Source organism: Pezoporus occidentalis, unplaced genomic scaffold (genome assembly GCF_034315485.1).
Source record: "Pezoporus occidentalis ecotype Australia unplaced genomic scaffold, CSIRO_AGI_Poc_V1 ctg18, whole genome shotgun sequence".
In the NCBI taxonomy this organism is placed as follows: Eukaryota; Metazoa; Chordata; class Aves; order Psittaciformes; family Psittacidae; genus Pezoporus; species Pezoporus occidentalis.
Genome location: NW_026913640.1, coordinates 9843710 through 9864310, shown reverse-complemented (window position 1 = coordinate 9864310; position 20601 = coordinate 9843710). Strand labels below are relative to the sequence as shown.

The 20601-nt window shown below is 41.8% G+C and overlaps 1 protein-coding gene across 1 annotated transcript in view; it reads left to right on the top strand.

Annotated features, from left to right (window-relative positions):
• The window catches only part of DDX10 (DEAD-box helicase 10), a 174742-nt gene extending 157045 nt beyond the window's left edge, over nucleotides 1-17697 (top strand). The window contains exons 17-18 of the mRNA XM_062615306.1: nucleotides 6475-6608; nucleotides 17183-17697. Of these exons, the coding sequence (XP_062471290.1) occupies nucleotides 6475-6608; nucleotides 17183-17372 (324 nt within the window). The 3' untranslated portion in view covers nucleotides 17373-17697. The remainder of the gene's footprint in view (nucleotides 1-6474; nucleotides 6609-17182) is intronic.
• The last annotated feature ends 2904 nt before the right edge of the window (nucleotides 17698-20601 follow it).

Sequence of the window (20601 nt, the reverse complement as noted above, 5' to 3'; positions counted from 1 at the left end):
AGAAGCTTTGCCAGTATAAAAAATCCAGAAGTGAATGTTTGGAAATTTCTGTGAGTTTTGTTTTTTCAATGGTTCTGAACTGTGCTTGTGGCAGGAGCCATTTCCAGCACAAATTGCTTGGCTATAGTTTCAGAACAAAGATTTGAATGTCAGTGTATGTGCCTCAGTGTGAGCTAGTTTGCAACACAGGCTTACCTATTCATTGACCATAAAATGTGGGGCATTTAGGAATGCCAAGAAAGAAAACCAGGTATTTTCATGTACATTATTGGAGACCATTGGTAAAAGCGGCATTCTGCTGGCTAAAATAGGCTAAGTGTATTATTCAAGTTATTAGATGGCTTAGAAAAGAAAAAATCACTGGATGAAATTGAACCATGGCTGCTCATGATTGGAACTGTGAATGATTTGAAGATGAAGCTAAGAGTTGTCTGTCCTTTCTTCTGAAAACCAAGAACGACCTCCTACAAAGTGATGTGAAAACTAGGAGTTATGGCTAACTCCTTCCAGAACCTGAGGATCAGTTAGATCATCATAATGCAAAGACTATGTCTATCTGACTAACCTGCAACCTTGGTTTCTCCAGATTTTGGCTGCTGGCCTTCCTCATCAGGCCCATGGAATTTGGCCAGTCCTTCTGAAACAGTTGACACTGTTCATGTCTACATCATCTCCTTTGTGTGGTTTGCCTTGAGTGTACCTGTGTGCTTTAGACCAAGGGAACAGAGAGTCCTGCAACAACAACTTGTTCTCTCCTCTTCCCACTCATTTGTGTACCACTTTCTACTTATTCATAAGAAGAAACAAGCCTAGGAGGAGTGGAAAAACCAATTGTGTAATCGACATGTGTGTCACCTAGAAGAATGAATGTTCAATGTTAATGTAGAAGACAAAGAATAGAAGACAACAGAAAGAAAGCTCACGAGTTGGTTACAGTTCATGAAGGTTAAACTTAGACCCCACTGCACACTTAGAAATGTGGTCAAAAGGTGCCCTTTCCTTCTTGATTTGCAAGTTCCTTCCCTCAATGGAAATTATACTTTCTGAGTTTTGATTTGAAGGCTATTGATGAGTTACATGACATGGAATGTAGTTGTCCAGTTTCAGCATGATTTAGGCAGTCCTGTATGTGTCAGCTCAGCACTTGGTTCACTCCACTGGCGCCCATTCAGTTTTCAGTATTGTCTAGGGCTTTGGATTTGATCTTCAAAGCAACTGTTGGATCAAACACCCTGGCTACATCAAAGGCTGTATTTCTATTTGTGAACTGCCAGAAGAGCTGTATTCCTTTAGGGTGCTGTAGATGATGAAATATCAGAGCAACCATACATCAACTGGGGACATTGTGTTGTGTGTTGGGGGTACAGGCTATGAAAAAAACCCAACCCTGTGAGGCAATCAGGTGAATCCAGAGTAAGGTGTTTTAAAGGACAAAACCTCTCTTTATGCATTCCATCATAAACATGATGCAGAAACAAGTCCCATTTTTATCTGAAAAATAATTGTCAAAAAGAAGAAAATAAAATCTGAAATGCTGTCAGATCATTAAAGGGATTGTATTTGTAAATATCTTTTTATATGAGCAGTAATATGCTAAATCTTTAGAAGTTGTATACTTGTGTGGGGTAACCTCCTAGCAGTGTTTAGATCTTACATTTTCTTAGCATTAAAATCACAAACACCACTTACTGGGAGAGGCCATGTTACTAGCAAAAGCTAAAGAGTGGCAGATCTCAAAAGGAACTGAATATTGTATGACTGTTGATGGACTCAAGTCTATTCAACTTCAAAACAAACCTGAAATGCTTTGGTCTTAGCTGATTAGAAGTATTCTTCAACTATGCTTTACAAAGTACTGTTGACAGAACTGATAGTCCCTAAACAATTATTTCTTTCCTTCAACCTGGTTGCTAGGAACTGATAGATTACTCAGAGGATTATGTTAAATTGCAACATAGAAGACAATGTAATTGGATAAAAAATTAAACACCTATTAAATTAGATGTAAATTAAATACTATAATAGGTATGTGTTCTATAAATTAAATCTTGGAAAATAGAACATTTTTTATGCAAGTGCAGGTTTTATTAATTTGTTTTTTTAGTTATCCCTTTTTATCTGATTGTAACAGTTTGCACTGGAGTGCCCAATACCTGTTAGAAATGAGACATCGTTCTGCTATTTTGAGCTTTTGAGTCCCTTGAGTATCTGTTTTCCTAAAAAGGAACATCAGTTTCTTCATTTTTAGCATCTCTTAGCCTGCCTTCTTTACAAAGAGAGGAAGTCCTCATTATATATTGTAATAAAGACAATAAGAAGCTGCATTGGAAATACTCTGTCGAGAAGCAGGAAAAAATCTCTAGGGGAATCTGCCCTGTTTGCCTCATCTAGTGTGTGTTTTCAAAATGGCTATAGTAAGGTGTAGAGTGTGTTCATTCTCGTCTACTTGGTACAGTGTGGAAGCCTGAAGGCAGCAAGGTTTCCAAAACCTCTAGCACTGAAATTTTGTTGAATTTTTCTGAAATGTTGAGTTTGCGTAGGAAGAATCGCTGTGTGCCTCAGAGGGAGATCATGTGAATGCAGAAATGCCACGTTCAAACTGAAAGTATTGTGCAAAGTTTCTATGGAACTGGATTGCAAAATGCATGGGACAACCTGGAATTAAAAAAAAAAAAAAAAGCTTGTCACCCGTGAGCAGGTGATTGCCACTGAATCCTGTTCTCCTGACCAGCCTGAGCTGATGGCTGAATAGGTTTCCTTCCACGGTTGAACTTTGTAATTGATACACACTCCAGAGCACATTGTCACTGACCTTTGACAAGAAGTACAGGTGGTCAAAACTTGTCCTTCAGTTAATCTGTTCTTTGATGGTGATTACTTTAAGAAAGCTCTAATCCTGATTCTGTAAATCGTATGAAAAACTTCTATGATAGTTACCTTGAACTGTGATTTTACTGTTGGCTTTTTTTTTTCTCCAGCTCTTGTGGTGCATAATATGAAATTAAGTCACAAGATTTCTTCTTCCTGAATGGCTGATACAAACTTAAAGCAAGAGGGGGAAAATAATGAGTTTCTGTTGTTCAGCTGTGCATGATAAATGCTCATGTTCAAGTTCTTGACAATTTCAGGGTATTATGAATATTTCAATGAATATGTAGCAGTGATACTTAAAAGAAGTATGACCTTGTGATACTTGATGGCTTTAAAGAGGTATTTTTGTCAGTTATTTCTTTTGTTATAGTAAGCATTACCTTGAACACACCTCTGCAAATTTTTGCTGGAAAGAATAAATACCAATGTGACCTAAAAGTGAAGGTTTGATCTGTGAATGTGAATTGTCTTAAGTGAGCATATATAAATTACAAAACTTAGAAAGCCGTGCAGTCTCAACATCTTACTGTCGTAACTGAGAATATGCATGAACAGTCCAAGTCTTAAAGGATGACTGCCAATAAATGTTAGTATTGCAAAAATACTTCGTTCCGTACAACAGCTTTGAATACTCCCTACCCCCATATGTAATTGGTATTCACCACTTGTACTGAAAGAATAGATGCAGTGGAAGGGACAAGTAAAGAGCAAATATTTAATGTTTAAAGAAATTTAAATAAACTACAATTTAATCGCACAGTATCACAGTATGCTAGAGATTGGAAGGGACCTCAAAAGATCATCTAGTCCAATCCCCCTGCCGGAGCAGGAACACCTAGATAATGTTACACAGGAATGTGTCCAGGCGGGTTTTGAATGTCTCCAGGGAAGGAGACTCCACAACCTCCCTGGGCAGCCTGTTCCAGTGTTCTGTCGCCCTCACTGAGAAGAAGTTTCTTCTCAAGTTTAAGTGGAACCTCTTGTGTTCCAGTTTGTACCCATTACCCCTTGTCCTATCATTGTTTGCCACTGAGTAGAGCCTGGCTCCATCCTCGTGACATTCCCCCTTTATATATTTATAGACACTAATAAGGTCACCCCTCAGTCTCCTCTTCTCCAAACTATAGAGACCCAGCTCCCTCAGTCTTTCCTCATAAGGGAGATGCTCCACTCCCTTAATCATCTTTGTTGCCCTTCACTGCACTCTCTCCAGCAGCTCCCTGTCCTTCTTGAACTGAGGGGCCCAGAACTGGACACAGTATTCCAGATGGGGTCTCACCAGGGCAGAGTAGAGGGGAAGGAGGACCTCTCTCGACCTACTAACCACCGCCCTTCTAATACACCCCAGGATGCCATTGGCCTTCTTAGCCACAAGGGCACAGTGTTGGCTCATGGTCATCCTGTCGTCCACTAGGACCCCCAGGTCCCTCGCCCCTACACTGCTCTCTAACAGGTCGCTTCCCAACCTATACTGGAACCTGGGGTTGTTCCTGCCCAGATGCAGGACTCTACACTTTCCCTTGTTATATTTCATCAAGTTATTCCCTGCCCAACTCTCCAGCCTGTCCAGGTCTCGCTGGATGGCAGCACAGCCTTCTGGCGTGTCAGCCACTCCTCCCAGCTTAGTGTCATCAGCAAACTTGCTGATAGTACACTCAATTCCCTCATCTAAATCATTGATGAATATATTAAATAATACCGGTCCCAGTACTGACCCTTGAGGCACTCCACTAGTTGCAGGCCTCCAACTAGACTCCGCCCCATAGACTACAACGCTCTGGCTTCTCTCCTTCAGCCAGTTCGCAGTCCACCTCACTACCTGATCATCCAGACCACACTTCCTCAATTTAGCCGTGAGGATGCTGTGGGAGACTGTGCAGCATATTTTTCAGATATGGAAATTCATTAACAAAAAGGTGATGTTCAAAATAGTTTTCTGTTGAGTTATTAGCACTTTTTAATATTGTACTAAATAAGCAGCTAGAAGATACTTCTTGTAAGCAAAAGAGTACTTAAACAAACAAAAAACCCACAAAACCAAAACCAACTTTGTTGTGAAGTAGCATCTGAAGTTCCTGGTAATCAACATGCTTTTCAGTCAGTGGTTGTGTTACCTTAGGCAGTTTACAGTGCAACTGAGTGTGATGATGCTCTTGGTGATTTTATATACCCAGCTATACAATTACCTTTATTTGTATTTCAGAATAGTAAAGAAAAAAAAAGATATGTTTTTCTTCTGCCTTCTGATTGCAAATCTAGCTTTTATCCCTTTTTTTTCTGCTTCTTTTAGTGCACTACAGAAGTGTCACTGGATAAGCAATAAGGGACTCTTGCACTCGACCCTAATCTTCCCCTTCACCCGCTCATTTCCTTTCACTTTCTTTATATGCAGATATGAAAGAGACACTTGGTATGATTTTTGTTTTGTTTTTAATTTATTTTTATTGTGGTGAGGTGTGTGCACATAAGGACAGTGTTCTTTTAAAACCTGGTGATAGATGGAACTGGTGAAAAATCAGACAAAAATCAACTTTAAATATTTAAGGATGTGAAGTTATTTATAGAGGGAAGGATCATTTAAATGAGTACTGTTTTGGGAACTCAGCTGTGTGCATGTTGATTGGATCTATAAACAAAATCTAGCAGTGTCTTTAATGAGAGTTTCTTTGCATTTGTTTTTGCTTTTCAGCATAAATATGCATGGATCTAGGGTTCATATTTTTGGAAATGCCTTTAAGCTTTCTGTTGGCACTTTACTGTGCATATACAAATGTATATGCCCTCTAGTCCATCTGCTTGCTTTGTGCTTGTTAGCAGACACTCACAGAAGTTGTGCCATCAGTTCAGGACTGCATGGACCAGAATCTGTATCTGCAGAAGCAGTCAGATTTATTATGTTATCCAAGACTTCTAGGGAACGACATCTTCTGTGCCCTCCTTGTTAAGGAGTTAGTGAGGTGTTCCTACAACCTAGGAAAACTTGCCAAAGCCAGCAGCCCATCCTGAGGAGATGGAGGGAAGCTGAGCCCCAGGGAGGAGGGATGTGGGGGCTAGGGGGGAAGCCTGAAGCACATATATCACTTGTGGTGAATGGCTGAGACTCCCTTAGAGCAGTTAGCGTAAGCAGCTTTTTGGTTTTTAACTGCAGGGACACCCAGATGAGTTTTAAATCGAGTATCTGGTGAAATACAGCTTACAGCAGTGATTAATGTGTCCACAAGCTCCTATCTCTTTGCCAGTGCATTTCTGAGAGACAGTAAAGCTCTGTATTACTTAAACACTTGCTCTCAGATAACTGTCAATTAGTTCCTGCTCAAATCTCTCTTACATTTTGTAGATTTCAGATGACAATATTGTGAAGGTATAATTTGACTGCAGATCCTTGTGCTTTTTGAATAATATCTCTTCAACCTTTAACAAACAGCCTTAGGGGAGTGTATTGATAATGACAGAAATTACTCTGTTTTCCTGGCTATAATAATAGTGGCTTTGACTGCGGTTGAGGGCAGTGGTTTTTGTTTCAGCATCCCTATTAAATGTGCTTGTAGCAAGTAACATGGACTTGTTTGCTTGTCTTGTAACTCTCCATTTGTCACCTGGTAGGCTGAAGAGGAAACAGTGGCCTTTCTTGCTCACAGTGGAAGTGAAGAAGAGTTTGATCCAAGTACTCTTCCAGATCCTGATAAATACAAAGATTCTGCTGAGGAGCAGAATTCAGAAAGCGAAGACAGCTATAGGTATGTACCCATCTTCTGTGTTCATTTTGAAATGCTCAGGGGTTTTAGAAACTGTTTCATATATATGTGAGGATCTCATTTTACAGCCACTGTCTTGCTCCCTGGACTTAGTGTTTTAAGTTTGCTTGTGAGGCGGGTGCTGAAATGAAATCTGTGGTGAAGGCTGTTAATTTTCTTTCATGACGTATGGGAAAGATTTTTGAGTCAGTATTGAAGTGATCTCAGTCAGACTGTTCCACATGCAAAAATCCTAACTAATTCCCTGGAGGTGTTACGTGTTTCTGTGTTGGGTGGACCCTGTTTGGGCACCAGGTGCCCACCAAAGCTGCTCTGTCACTGCCCTCCTCAGATGGACAGGGGGGAGAAAACACAACCAAAGGCTTGTGTATCGAGGTAAGGACAAGGAGAGACCACTTACCAATTACCATCACAGGCAAAACAGGCTGGACTTGGAGAAATCAGTTTGATTTATCACCAACTCAGGGTAGGATGATGAGAATATAAAACCAATCTTAAAACACCTTCCCCCGACCTCTCACTTCTTGCCAGCCTTAATTTCTCTACCTCCTCCTGTGCCAGGGGTGCAGGGGGACAGGGAATGGGGGTTGAGGTCAGTTCATCACACGTTTCTGCTGCTCCTTCCTCCTCAGGGGAGGACTCCTCACACTCTTCCCCATCTCCAGCGTGGGGTCCCGCCCAGAAGAGACACTTCTCCATGTGAGAACTTCTCCAGTGTGAGTCCTTCCCACAAGCTGCAGTTCTTCACAGGCTGCTCCAATTTGAGTCCCTTCCCATGGGGTGCACCCCTTCAGGAGCAGGCTGCTTCAGCATGCACTGGAGCTCAGAATTTGCTCTCAAAGGCAAAATGACTGAACCAGCACTGGTGCAGTCCTACATGGAGAATTGTTGCTGCAGGTAATAAAATAAAGGGGGAATCTTGATATTTACTGATAATTTGTTTCTTGGAAGGAGTAAACCTAAGAGTTTATTGAGAAGATCTCAAGTAAAACTTTGTTACATGATTGAATACTGAGCAATGCTTTCCTTTATTGGTGTGTACATTACTGCTGAAAGGCATATTCCTGAAATCCATTAAGATGATGGGCAACTGAACTGATGGGAAGGAGTTACCAGCAACTGAGTATAGAAAACATAGTGTCACAACACTAGCTATTAAATATTTAATTACCTCAGCATTTCCTAATTCCTGCTAAATTGTTGTGTACTTCCTGTAGGAAAAAAAGTGGTGGTTTGGTGCTGTGTTTCTTAAACAAGATTTTGCATTATTTCAATTTGTAGCCTTAGCTAGACTTAGCTGTCTTGACAAGATGGTGTTTTATAGCATAACTACTTAATAAATATTTTGTAAAAGTAGTGGGGCCAGTTTGAAGTTGGGAATTTTGTACAGTTTGCTTTCAGTATTATTAAGTAACCATTTACCCAGGAGACATCACTTCTTTTTTCTTTTTTTTTTTCTTTATTATTCATACATTACTTTTTGTATTGATCCTTTCCCCAAAGCTGTCAGCTAGACTCAAGATTAGCTAAGATTTAAGAATAAAACTTGTCAGAGATGGACAGTGGTAATCAGTGCAGATTCTTTTGGAATCGATGGCTGATCTGGCCTCTGGAGTCAGAGTGTCTGCTGTCAAGCAGAGCTAAGACTCAGAGGTCTAGGGTTTTAGTCCTTTCCCCTTCCTGTGAAGCAGGTTGGAAAAGAAAGAACATAAAAAAATAAAAAGGAAAACAGGGATGTAGTAATAATTTCTGACAAAATATTTTCCTCAGCATTTTTCATATATTGTGTATGTTTGAAAATATATAATTGATGGCCACTTAAAATCTCAAAGCTATTTTTGCAAAGAAACTTAAAATGTAAGTTTTGTTATGATTTTCAGCATGCAGTATCTTGCCACACAAACCCTACTGACTTACACAGTTACATTTTGGCATTCATTTTATGACTACAAAGTTACAGTCTGTTTTTTTGCCTTTTAAGTAAAATGTTTGCGTAAACCTGTCATGCCCATTTAGATCTCTTTTTGGTATCAGTCTGGGGGCTCCTTGGTTAGTGGCAAGACATTCTTGGGGTAACAAACATGTCTCAAGGACTGCCATCACTTGAAGCTTCATAGCCAGCCTGTCAACTTAAGGACACGCTTCTTGTTTCAGGCTATTGGCCCTGACTTTTGGTTGTCTTTTTAATAATAGGAAGGGTCCTTAACATCCTTCAGGGGGATTTTTAAAGGGTCGTGTTCATTTCTCCATCTTTACATAATTGGAGTGAATACTTTCCTGCTTTTCAATCTTGTCTGGGTTTCAGGGACTATTAAATAGATAGTAGATGTTTTCAGCCTTTGTTAAGAATGCAAGAGGATTGAAATTTGGGAAGTGAGTTGAATTGCTTCAGGTTCTTCTCCAGCATTTAAACTAAATGGGAGTTAAACCAGGACCCAAAGAGCAATTTCAAACAGCCTAGCTAGACCCAACATTCAGAGCTTTCTAGAAGAGGCCACATCAGGTTAGGCACGCCTCCAGTGGTAAAAAGCTGTGCCCAGATAAACCTGCAACATCAAAGACCACAATTTTGTATTTATTATCACAGCAGTTTCCCGAAGCAGATAGCAAACACACTGGTACTGTATTATATTATAGCAGGGGACAGGGCAGGAGTGGATTTGTCAGTCATTGCTAAGGATACTAATTGAATTGAAGTGAGTGTTGATTCGGAGAAAACTCCAGGAACAAACTTGCCAACAAAGTTTTCAAGCTGACAAGCAGGTATTCTTTACTGTGGCAACAAGAGACACGAGGGATAGCTCCTCCTAACGTGTGTCACCCTAATTGCCACACAAGCCGTCCTTTTATAGCCACTGGGCATACATACATATTCATGAGGCTACGCATGGATTACATCATTTTCCAGAAAGTTCCTCGCATGCGTACAAATTGTGGTGGTGGTCTCTGAGGGTCCTTTACTTCCTCCAACAATCTTCATCACTTCTGGCAGCCTTTGAAGCATGCGTAGTAGATGCTCATACCAGTTTAATTGGTTCATTAACACCAGAGACATAATAATCCTCCTGTCCTCCTACTTATCAGTTAGTTTAACTGTATCCCATCATGGCCACCTGCAGTTCCCAGATACTCCTTATCCCTGTGTCCTGTTCTTCTAGACTGTTTTTCTTAAACTATGTCACAACTATAACGATTTATCTTGTGAGAATTCTCAGTATGTTCTCTAGCTGTACTCTATTTTTTTCTCTAAGTATCATGCACCTCAGTAATTTTCCATTGCTACTGTTACAAAGCCATCAAACTTAACATTACTTAAAACTGATTCTAAAGGTTTCTGTATTCCGTTTTGTGATTTTGTGCCCCCTTGTCTCAGTGTTGAGAACAGCCAGGGCAGGTATGCTAAAATAAGAGGAGAGTGAAAAACTGTGGGTGCTCATGAGGGCAAGAGCAGTGGGCAACAATGTACTGATAGATTTGGCACATGAAGGGTGCACGACAAAATTACATTTCCAGGAGTGCCTGAAAGAAGTGACTTGGAGTTAAAAGACATTGATGGCTCCAGTGTAGTGCAGCATGTGGTGATTAATCCCATGCTGGCTTGGGCCTGCCTATGGAACATCAGTCATGTCTTTACAGGCTCAATGGATTTGGCCAGGGTGCAGGCTTAAGTGCTGGGACATGATTGTCTGCACTGTCCACATCTGCTGTGACTTCGAATGATGCCAACTAGACCTCTTCTGGGCAGTGTCCCAGAGTGCTTTGGTGTGGTAGGATAGGACAAGGACTGCTTCCAGTAGGCAGTGTTAGTGAAGCCACATTTAATTTAGTTGTGTGTGGATGAAAAATGTAGCGGTCTGTTCTCTAGCTCTGAAGTCAACTTTGAGGCTCAGTATAGGTATGTCTAGAGACTTGTGAGGTGCTCTGAGCACCCCTTAGAAGGCTTTTGTGAAAGCAGAGGCAGAACTGAAAGAGGAAGATGCAGTGAAGGAAATTAATTTAGTGCTGAAAAAAAAGAGGAAATCACGAAAAGCAAGAGAATTTAAATGACCAATAAGCTATTGATAATGGAAAGTGGTACCTGAAGAGGTTGGTGGTGAGCATAAGACCATGGAGAAATGGTATTGATTTTGCATGAAGGAAGAATGAGGTGGAGGGGATGTATACATGAGAGGAGGAGGGAGGATGATGAGGATCTGGTAGATCAATAAGAATAAATAGAAGAACAGACGAGATCTTGCTGCCAATGGAAAGAAAGGGTTTCTGTTAAATCAACACTCATGTCTCAGGCACCTCTCTTACAGCTGTCACTGAATTGTATGATGAGTTGCTCTTGGGGCTGGGAAATGCTATCCTAATGATGGTTTAAGAAGTCAACAATATTGTCCATCTTTTCACTCCTCCAACCCCCAGCATTATTTTTAACTGGGGGAGCTATACAAATTATGAATTGAATTTGCCTTTGAATAAGATCCGCTTCCAGCCATACCTCTACAAGCAGAGTAATTAATGACTCCAAGCATGTAATATGAGATTAATTTTTGTATATCTAGCAACATTCATCATATTTGGTTTAAGGCTATCAATGTAAATTGTTAATGAGGTGAAAAATTCAAGTGTATCGAATAGGGTGGAAGAAAAGCAGCTGGATTTCTTAAATATCATTTTGCAGTCATGTTGAGTTGCTGATATTTCTAATCCCTTAAATAAAAATGTTGGGAAGAACCAAGTTACAATTGACCTTATAGTTACCTTCTTTAAATCTTTTAAAAGGTGCATCTGATCACATTAACTCTTAGATCAGCATGGGAAAGATCTTGGACATCAGGGGAAAGGAGAAATGTCTTAGTTCCAGTACTGTTTTGTTTGTGATTTTATGGCCAGTCACCAGCTGACAGGTATGCAAGTCAGCAGTCAGTGCTGCTTGGTTGGGTACCTTACTGTATTTATGAAAATCATGGGCAAATTGCAGTTTCTTACACCTTCTAACAGCAGGATGCCGATGTTGACCTGCTAAGTTTTATGTGTTTCTTGATAAGGTTCCATTCCATTGTCTTTTGATATGGTTTATGTGCAAATCATGGTGCTCCCTCTAATGTGTATTATTCAGGTCATATCAGTGACTTTTTTTATGACTGAATGCCAGAACTTAATGTTGTGATGTCCAGGAAAGCACTGTAAGACAGATATTGTAAAATGTCTGCTTAAGGGCTTGATCATGCTATTTAGCTGCAAAGTTGGACATTGAGACTTGGGTTGCTGTTGATAGAGAAGTAGTACTCTGATGCCATGAAAGTCTTTATATTAGTTATACTCTAGCTTACTATATCAAATGGACCTGAGGGTAGAATTTCCTATTGAAATTTGGTAACCTACGCTCTGCAGGTCTGTGTACATCCTTCCCATGGTTCCTGTAAACTTGCTGGCTACAGAAACTGCCTTTATAAAGAGAATACCAAGGAAAAAAAAAAAAAAGACAAAAGGAGTTAAAAAAACCCTGAAACCCTAGTGTGTCACCAGCAAGTGTCTGTATGAATGAAGGAGAAGTGTGATAGGGATTTATTGAAACTGCAGTTCAGAAATTATCTACAACTGGTCACACAAAAGAAAAGGAGAGGAACAAGTCTGAAGAATATCAGTGTCAGATGAAGCTGAGGATGATTGAATGGATGCAAGGCTTAGGTAGGTGATTAGCAGCATCTCCAAAGGTCTTGCCTTTTCTCCAGGCAAAACAACCAGTTCCTTCAGCCATTCCTCGTCAGACTTGTCCTCCAGACCCTTCACCAGTTTCATTGCCCTTCTCTGGACTCACTCTAGCAGCTCAATTCATGAGGGGCCCAGAACTGAACACAGGATTCAAGGTGCGGCCTCACCAGTGCTGAGTACAGGAGGATGATCACTGCCCTGGCCATGCTGGCCACACTATTTCTTATACAAGCCAGGATGCTGCTGGCCTTCTTGGCTGCCTGGGCACAAGCTGCTCATGTTCAACAGCCGTCAGTCAGCATCCCCAGTCCCTTTTCCACCAAGCTTTCCAGCCACTCTTCTCCAAGCCTGTAGCGTTGTGTGGGTTTGTTGTGACCCAAGCACAGGCCACAACCCATCGATCCAGCCTGTACAGATCCAGGAAGTAACACAGCGCAATCTATTTTCATTATCATTTCTGTGTGCTATGGCATTCTGACAACAAGTAAGAAAGAAGCTGCACTGGACTTTATGGTAGGGGCTGCGGTAATTAATCTTCATTAGGATTGCTGCAGTGGCTTTGTGAATTAAAATTTATTACATGGAAAAAAGGTTTGTGGCATAGCATGTTTGATTAGCAAAATCCCAGTATTTATTGGATAAATTATTCCTAACTTTTCTTAACTGTATTTTTTTAGCAGATTAATTCTTTATTCCTATACATTTATTTGGGAAGGGGCTTGTGCAGTATATTGCAGCCTGGAAACTTGACTCATGGCCTGTAGTTCAGTGGCAAAGCTGGTTTGTTTCCAGAACAGTGCTGGTAAACTAGGCTCCAGACCAAGCTCTGATAAATGTTAACTGAAGCAGAGCCTATCTGTAGATCTCACGTTGTTTAAACAACAGCAACTTGGCTGTGTGGCTGCACATTTCAAAAGTGTGTGACTCTCAAGCACTTTAAATCTTAACCTTAGAGCTTGTCAAGATATACCTTGAAGCCCAGAAGTGAGTTAGATAATAACAATTACAAGCTTTCCTTTTTTCCTGGTATCACCTCAAAACACACTTGAGATTTTAGGGGTTTTATTAGCTAGAGTTTCTTGGTGAATAGCTATCAGGGTCATAGTTAAATCCCCCGTTTCCCAGATGAAATTCATATATGCTGGCATTTATTTAAGGGACAGGATTCGTAAGCCGTGCTTTAGTGTTTGAGTAAAAAACACTGCCTATCAAATGATAGCATTGTCCTTTGTTGTTACAGCTGTGCAAATGGTGACCACAGAAATTACTGTGCCTGTTGATAAGTCAGCTGTTAGTACCTCCTCGCCTGTGCAAACACAGCCTATCCCAGTAAATCCTTCCATCACACAGCTTCAGACCACACAAGTCATTCACATGGCTGAAAAGCTGAATTGCACCAGATGGAAAAAGGAAGGAATTGTAATCCCGCTGCACATGGTGCTTTCTAAGTGTTATAAATAGAAGATGAAAAGATGCAGTGGCTTTGGTTTGGATCTCAATTATGGGGTTGCTTTCTGACTGTGTTGTTCTGTTAGAAAATAGTTCACCTTAGAATAGCTTTATTTTGTTCTGGCTATTTGTGGATGCCAGCTGGTAGCACAGCAGGTTGTATGTTTGTGAGGAATATGGAGCCATTTACGTCCATGTGAAGTGACCAACAATAAGAAGATTGGCTCTGCAGGGTGGGCTGACGGACAGCCCTTTGGTCAGTGGGGACTGAGGAAGAATTCATTTGACAATAAATGCAAAAGTCATCCATGTATACCTGCTTTCACACACTCAGCCCTTTTACATGTGTACCTGAGAATTACACCTCTTGCATCTCCTCCAAAGAGCTTTCTGTCCAAACAGCTAAGGAGAAGCTCCCAGATGGAGTACAGGGTACCCCCTGGCATCATGATACCAGACATCTCTCCTGGTGATTTTCCAGCTTCCTTTTAAAATTGACGCTTTCACCCTTCATAAAAGCTACATTTCTGACTTCTCCTCCAGAGCAGCACAGCCCCTCTCCGCACCACCCAAACCACCACTCGTAAAAATCCATCCTGCAGGAACATGGTTGGCAGTTGGACTAGGTGATCTTTAAAGGTCCTTTCCAATGCAAACCATTCTGTGGACAGGCACTGTGTCTGCTCTCTGCATTTCAAAATCATGTGCATATTATTTGCACATTCCACTTGAGACTCTGCTGTCCTTCCTAAGTTGCCTTTATAAAAATCCTGTTTTGCCTCTACGTTTTGTGCGTCAGGAAAACACAAGCCGTTAGTTCTGGTCATCACACGGTGGCTTTGTCACTGCTGCTTCCTGTGTTACACATTCCTCCTTATTCACCTCTCCAACTTACAGCCCAGTAAGGGTCAAATTAGTGTGAAAATACACTTGCTAATGTGGAGATACATCTTTAGGATGCACTACTAATTGAGCACCATGATCTCTCAGTAATAAAAAGAAATAGCTTGGCTCAGCATAATCTTCCTACGAAGCGTATGGTGAAAATGAATTATAATTGTGTAGATGTTCCTTTGTTTGTGGAAAAAAACCCAACACCTCTCACAGTTCCTGATAAATGTGTTTTACATTTAAACATTGTATCTTACAGACGTCTAGGCCTATGGGCCTCTGAAACTTCAAAAATTAGTACCATTTTTGTATTTAAAGTCTCCTGTTTCATAGCTTGTGAGATTTCTGCTTTAATTGCTAAGATGTTTTGAACTAATGTCCTAGATGAAGCATTAGTCAATTATGAATGCAAACTGGGCTTCAGAGTGCATTCAAATGCTGGAAATAATTGGGGTCTCTGCAAACAAGCAAAAATGCTTTTACTTAATGAGGTTTCAGCCTTATGCTTTTAAAGTGAACCCCTAGATTCTGTCCTGATCAAAGTGAACACCATGAAATTCCAGCCCAAACCCACACTGGACACTTGGAAAAGTGAGATGTCATAGTGCTTTAGAGTATTTCCGTATACTGTCAGTATAGCTTCATCATTTATGGAACATCTTAGGCACTACAGAAAGAAATAGAATCTCCATTCCCCAGAAAAGGAATAAAATGAATGTTGGTAGCAAGCACTGAAAAGCCACTCCCATGCACATGACAACTCAAAGCCAGCAAAGTTGATACATCCTTTGAAATGTCCCAATTTTAGGAAAAGTATTTGGTGCACAGTCATCGGCTATTCATAGAATCATAGAATGGTTTGAGTCCAACTCTCCTGCAATGGGCAGGGACATATCTCTCTAGATCAGGTTGCTTTACACTATTTCTTTTCAACAGGCAGTGAAGGACAATATAAAGGTAGGGTGTTTGCTACCAAACACCTGTCAGATCAGATTTTGCCATCAGATCTCATGTATCTATCTACTTCATCCCCATGGAGAGGCAGCCAAAAAGCATGTGAGCCAGGAAGAGAGCGAAGAAGCATTGTGTTGCCATTCCCTCTCAGAGGGTATTCAGAAACTTCTTGAAAGCTGCTGTGTTTTGGGATAGGGTGGTTCCAGTGAGTGGTGAAACCAGCTTTCACAGACTGGTAACGGGGCCTATTAATGGAAAAATGAGGTAGGCAGCTGAAGGTGGTTTGAATTGGGCATTGGGTTCCTGCGCTATGTTGGTTTGAAGAACAGTATTCCCCAATTTGAGCTATTTGTTATAATCCTTGCTTCTAATGGGTAAGTCTTAAAACAGTTTTTCTGAACAAAACATTTCACAAACATTACATTTGCACTTCAGCAATTATAAAAATTAAGGCAATTTAAAAATTTGTGTTGAAACAGTTTTTTAAAGCAAATTGAGTTTTTTGGGGGTAGAAGTTTGCCAACTTATAGTTGAAAATCTGATTTTAACCATCTAGTTTAGAAAAGGCTAAACTCAGATTTTGCAGTTCCATTTTCATTTTTGTTATATTCTTTAAAATACAGATATGAAAATCTGAGAATGCCATTTAGTTTTGGTTGATTTGTTTGAAGGGAATGGTCTGGGGTGTGAGGGGTTGCATTCCATGTTTTTTTTTGGTGTGAATTCTACCCTACAGCATAGGACAACCAGCTGTCTATAACCTGGTACACAGATATTGTATCTTAGATTTTGTTTAAATAGATTATTTTGATCTTAGATAAGATAATTTATAGCAAATTTTCTATGCTATAGACAAAAAAACCACATAAAGATACATGGAAGCTTGGATTTTCCTGCTGCTGCTGTCATGTGCCCATGTGGTGGAAGTCAAAGTATTAAACCAGCCATTTTGTCCAGATTGAAGGCTGAAAAAGGCAATACATTCAAGTCTTAAAAAAAGCAGCAGAAAAATAGGAATCCGTCAGGGAAAATAACCGGGTTTGGGTTTTTCCTCTCATGGCAAAGAGATGGTTAGTAGATTCTAGGGAAAGCTTCTGAAAGAAGGGCAAAGTGTGGCTTGAATGAGATGTACCCAAATCAAAATTCTCTTAAGTGGATTCACCAATGAAATGACAGTTCTCATATTTTTATTTTTGTTGCATATTTATTTTAGACAAGATCTCGAATGCATTCCTAGGTCCACTGACACGTCATTGTATCAGTTCTGTCAAGTTGTCTGTCACCCTGTAGGACAGAAAATATTAGATAAGGCTGATAGCAGTATCTTAATATACTGTAATCAATAAAGACAGCAGAATAGCCACCACCACCTCGGCCTGAAAGCAGTTCTAATTTAGACATTCAGAGTTTATCAGCTTCTATTGCTTCACCCTTCTGAATTGTAATTTTGTTTGCTCTTATCTTGACATAAATCTGTCTTGTTTAAAACGAATTGTTTGATTACATGATGATATTGATTACCACAGTTGTTAAAAAGACTAATTGATTTGTTTCTGCAGTGAACTTGAGGAGAAGAGTAGAAGAAAGAAAAGAAGCCATAGCAACAGTACTGCGGCAGAAGAAATGCCACCGAAAAGAAAGAAAGCAAAGTTCAGCCAAGAGGAGGAGCCCTGTTTGCCATTAGATACTGGGCTTTCTCTGGCAGAGGATGAAGAGCTTGTACTACATCTGCTCAACAGTCGCAGCTAATTATTTTTCTGCCCATTTTCTTTCGGGGACATCTCCACATTTTGTCAGTAGTCTGCAGAAAATGAATCTGGCATCTCTGCAGCTGGGTACCAGTGGTCATAGATAAATGAGTTCTGTGTGCAATGAGGTTGCCTTAGATCAATTCATGGATTACAGGCAATATTTAGTTTGATTTATAAGTCTTTCTAAATGAACTTTTCAACCTCAATACCCAGATGTCATTTTGCAGTAACACGTTTATAATTTTAAATCTCCCAAGTTCTGAATAAATTATCTTTTTTGTTTTAACCTTGCTTTAAATAAACCCAGGATGCTCCCTTCTCAACTCTGTCAGGTTTGTTATTTTTGAAGATAAATGTGTTCTAAAATTATTCAAGAAGAACTATTGTTGACTGCTCAAGTCATTCCTTCAAATCAAATGCATTTATATTCTGTGTATCATGCAGATATTTAAAAAATATTTTAATGAAAATTTCTGAAGCCGTGGTGTAAACTTTTGGTGTCTCTCATTTATTAGTTATCTCAGCTATTGTTTCTGTTACAATTCTGTCACCGGTGCTAGGCTCTTCAGGAAACCACTTTTAGAAGCTAAAACTGGATCTTGCATTTGAATCCCATATGAATGAGAACACAGTGATGCCACAAAAAGGTAGAGCATAAAATTGCCTGGTAAAATTGGTTACCAGGTAGATTTTGTGGCAGGCTTACAACTGGGAGTGAGCTATTTCGTGTTATGGACAAATGTAATGAAGAAAAATAATGTAGTGTTGAGCATATTTTCACGTTTCATCCCATCAAACCATGGTTGGTTGTTGCAGATTTTGTGCTTACCCATAACTGCTGCACCTTGATAAATAGCAAAAAGATGTATGCTTCGTGGGTCCTTTCCCAGGGAAGGGAAGAAGTGGGCATTCTCTCTGAAGCATAACAAAGTATTAATACAATAATGTCCTGGGTTCAGCAGTAGCAGTCATTTTTCCCCTTCTTGGTAGCTGGTGCAGTGCAATGTTTTGACTTTCAGCTCGGGAACAGAGCTGATAACAAGGATGTTTTGGTTTGGCCAAGGACTTTGTGAGCCTCATGCTCTGCCAGGGAGGAGGGGGAGCCAGGAGGAAGCAGAGACAGGACACCTGACCCAAACTGACCAAAGAGGTATTCCATACCACAGCACGTCATGCCCAGGAGGTAACTGGGAGTTAGCCGGAAGGGCTGGGAGACTGCAGGGTTGGAGGAGGTATCGGTCAGAGCTTGGTCGGGCTGGGGGGGCGAGTTATCGGTCAGCTGGTGGTGAGATGATGTATTCTCTTCCCTTGTTATTTCTTTTATCATTATTATCATTGGTGGTAGCAGTAGTGATTTGTGTTATACCTTAGTTACTAAACTGTTCTTATCTCAACCCGTGGGAGTTGCATTCTTTTCGATTCTCCTCTCCGTCCCTCCGAGAGCAGGGGGAGGGCAAGAAAGGGGGGGAAGTGAGCGAACGAATTACCTGACTGGGTTTAAACCACGACAGTTCTTTTTGGCGCCCAGCGTGGGGCACGAAGGGTTGAGATAAGGACAGATTTGACTGGATTAATAGTCACTCGTCACAATGATGATTTATTGGCTCTCAGAGTTGTTCTTGTTGATCTCACAGCTTCAGAATGTTGTAACTTACGTAGAGCCGGTATTTGCTGTGATAGTGTTTATCAAGTATGGGGCCTGGGCTAAGGTTCTTGTCTCACTGTGCTTTATGGCAATGGCTTGTAATACGGGCGGGCTCCAGCAGCAGGGCGGGACGGACGTGGCCGTGGACTTGTACCTGGCCGTCCGGCTGCTCTTCACCGTCCTGGCCCTCACCCTACTCTCCATCTTCGTGAGGCCGCGGGGAGCCGAGGGGGAGCGGCCCCGGGAGCCGGCGGCAGCCGAACCGGCCCGGGAGAGCGGCCCCGGGGACCAAGCGGCGGCGGGAGCGGGGCCGGAGGCCGCGGGGGGACGGCTGCCGGTGGAGGAGGTCGGGGCGGTCGAGGAGCAGAAGGAGGCGGCTGCCGAGCAGCGGGAGAAGGCGGCGGAGGAGCCGAGCCCCGCGGAGGAGCCGAGCCCCGCGGAGGAGCCGAGCCCCGCGGCCGAGTCCAGCCCCGCGACCGCCGAGAGCGTTTCCCGGAAGCCGCCCGCCGAGCCCCAGGAGGATGCAGGAGACCACGCAGCATTTCCCAGCAAGGCAGAGGAGGAAGAGCTGGACTCACGAAAAGAGAAGCTGGCGGTGGGAGAGCCGGCAAGCACAGCAGCTGCACCAGCCCCAGTGACAAGTACAGCAGCATCGTGTGAGAGTTCTGAAGGTTTTGAATGGCCTTTGCGTGTCCTTGGTACCTGCCTGCTGATTGTGATGGGGATCAGCATGTTGGCACACACACAGGCTGTGTTCTACCCACGACCATTTTGTCTGATCTCAAAAGTTAAGCAGAGTCAGTTTTGGGTCTTGTCTGGGGTTAGACGAGGATATGGGGGGACCAAGAGGTTTTCCCCAAGGCTGGACAGCCAGGAGTGGCAGGGTGTGTGGGACAGTATGGGCAAGTATCTAGTCCACTGGGCCCCTCCAGTGCTTTGGAAGCATTGGAGATGGAAGGCAGCTGTATGGAGTCCCCAGCAACAAGCTGCAGAAACTGCTGAAGGGGACAGTGAATTATTTTGAGCCTGGTGGGCCCAATGCACTTCAGGCCATCAGAGCAGAGATGCAACACAGAGATGGACTCATGATCGAGGGGTGGACTTAGCAATGGACACTATTGCCCAGGTTATTCACGAGTGTGAACACTGCACACAGTCTCTCCTGCTCTGGAAGACTGTTACAAGAGATGGAGCCTGACATCATGGACCAGATGGACTCAGCAGCTTTATAGGGACTGGTCCATGCACTAAGATAAGAGTGCACTGAGATAAGAGTGATGGTATATTGAAAATGTGGGATCTGAGCCTGACGTGAATGGTATGGAATAAGGGGTGGATAATGTCCTGGGTTCAGCAGTAGCAGTCATTTTTCCCCTTCTTGGTAGCTGGTGCAGTGCAGTGTTTTGACTTTCAGCTCGGGAACAGAGCTGATAACAAGCGATGTTTTGGTTTGGCCAAGGACTTTGTGAGCCTCATGCTCTGCCAGGGAGGAGGGGGAGCCAGGAGGAAGCAGAGACAGGACACCTGACCCAAACTGACCAAAGAAGTATTCCATACCACAGCACGTCATGCCCAGGAGGTA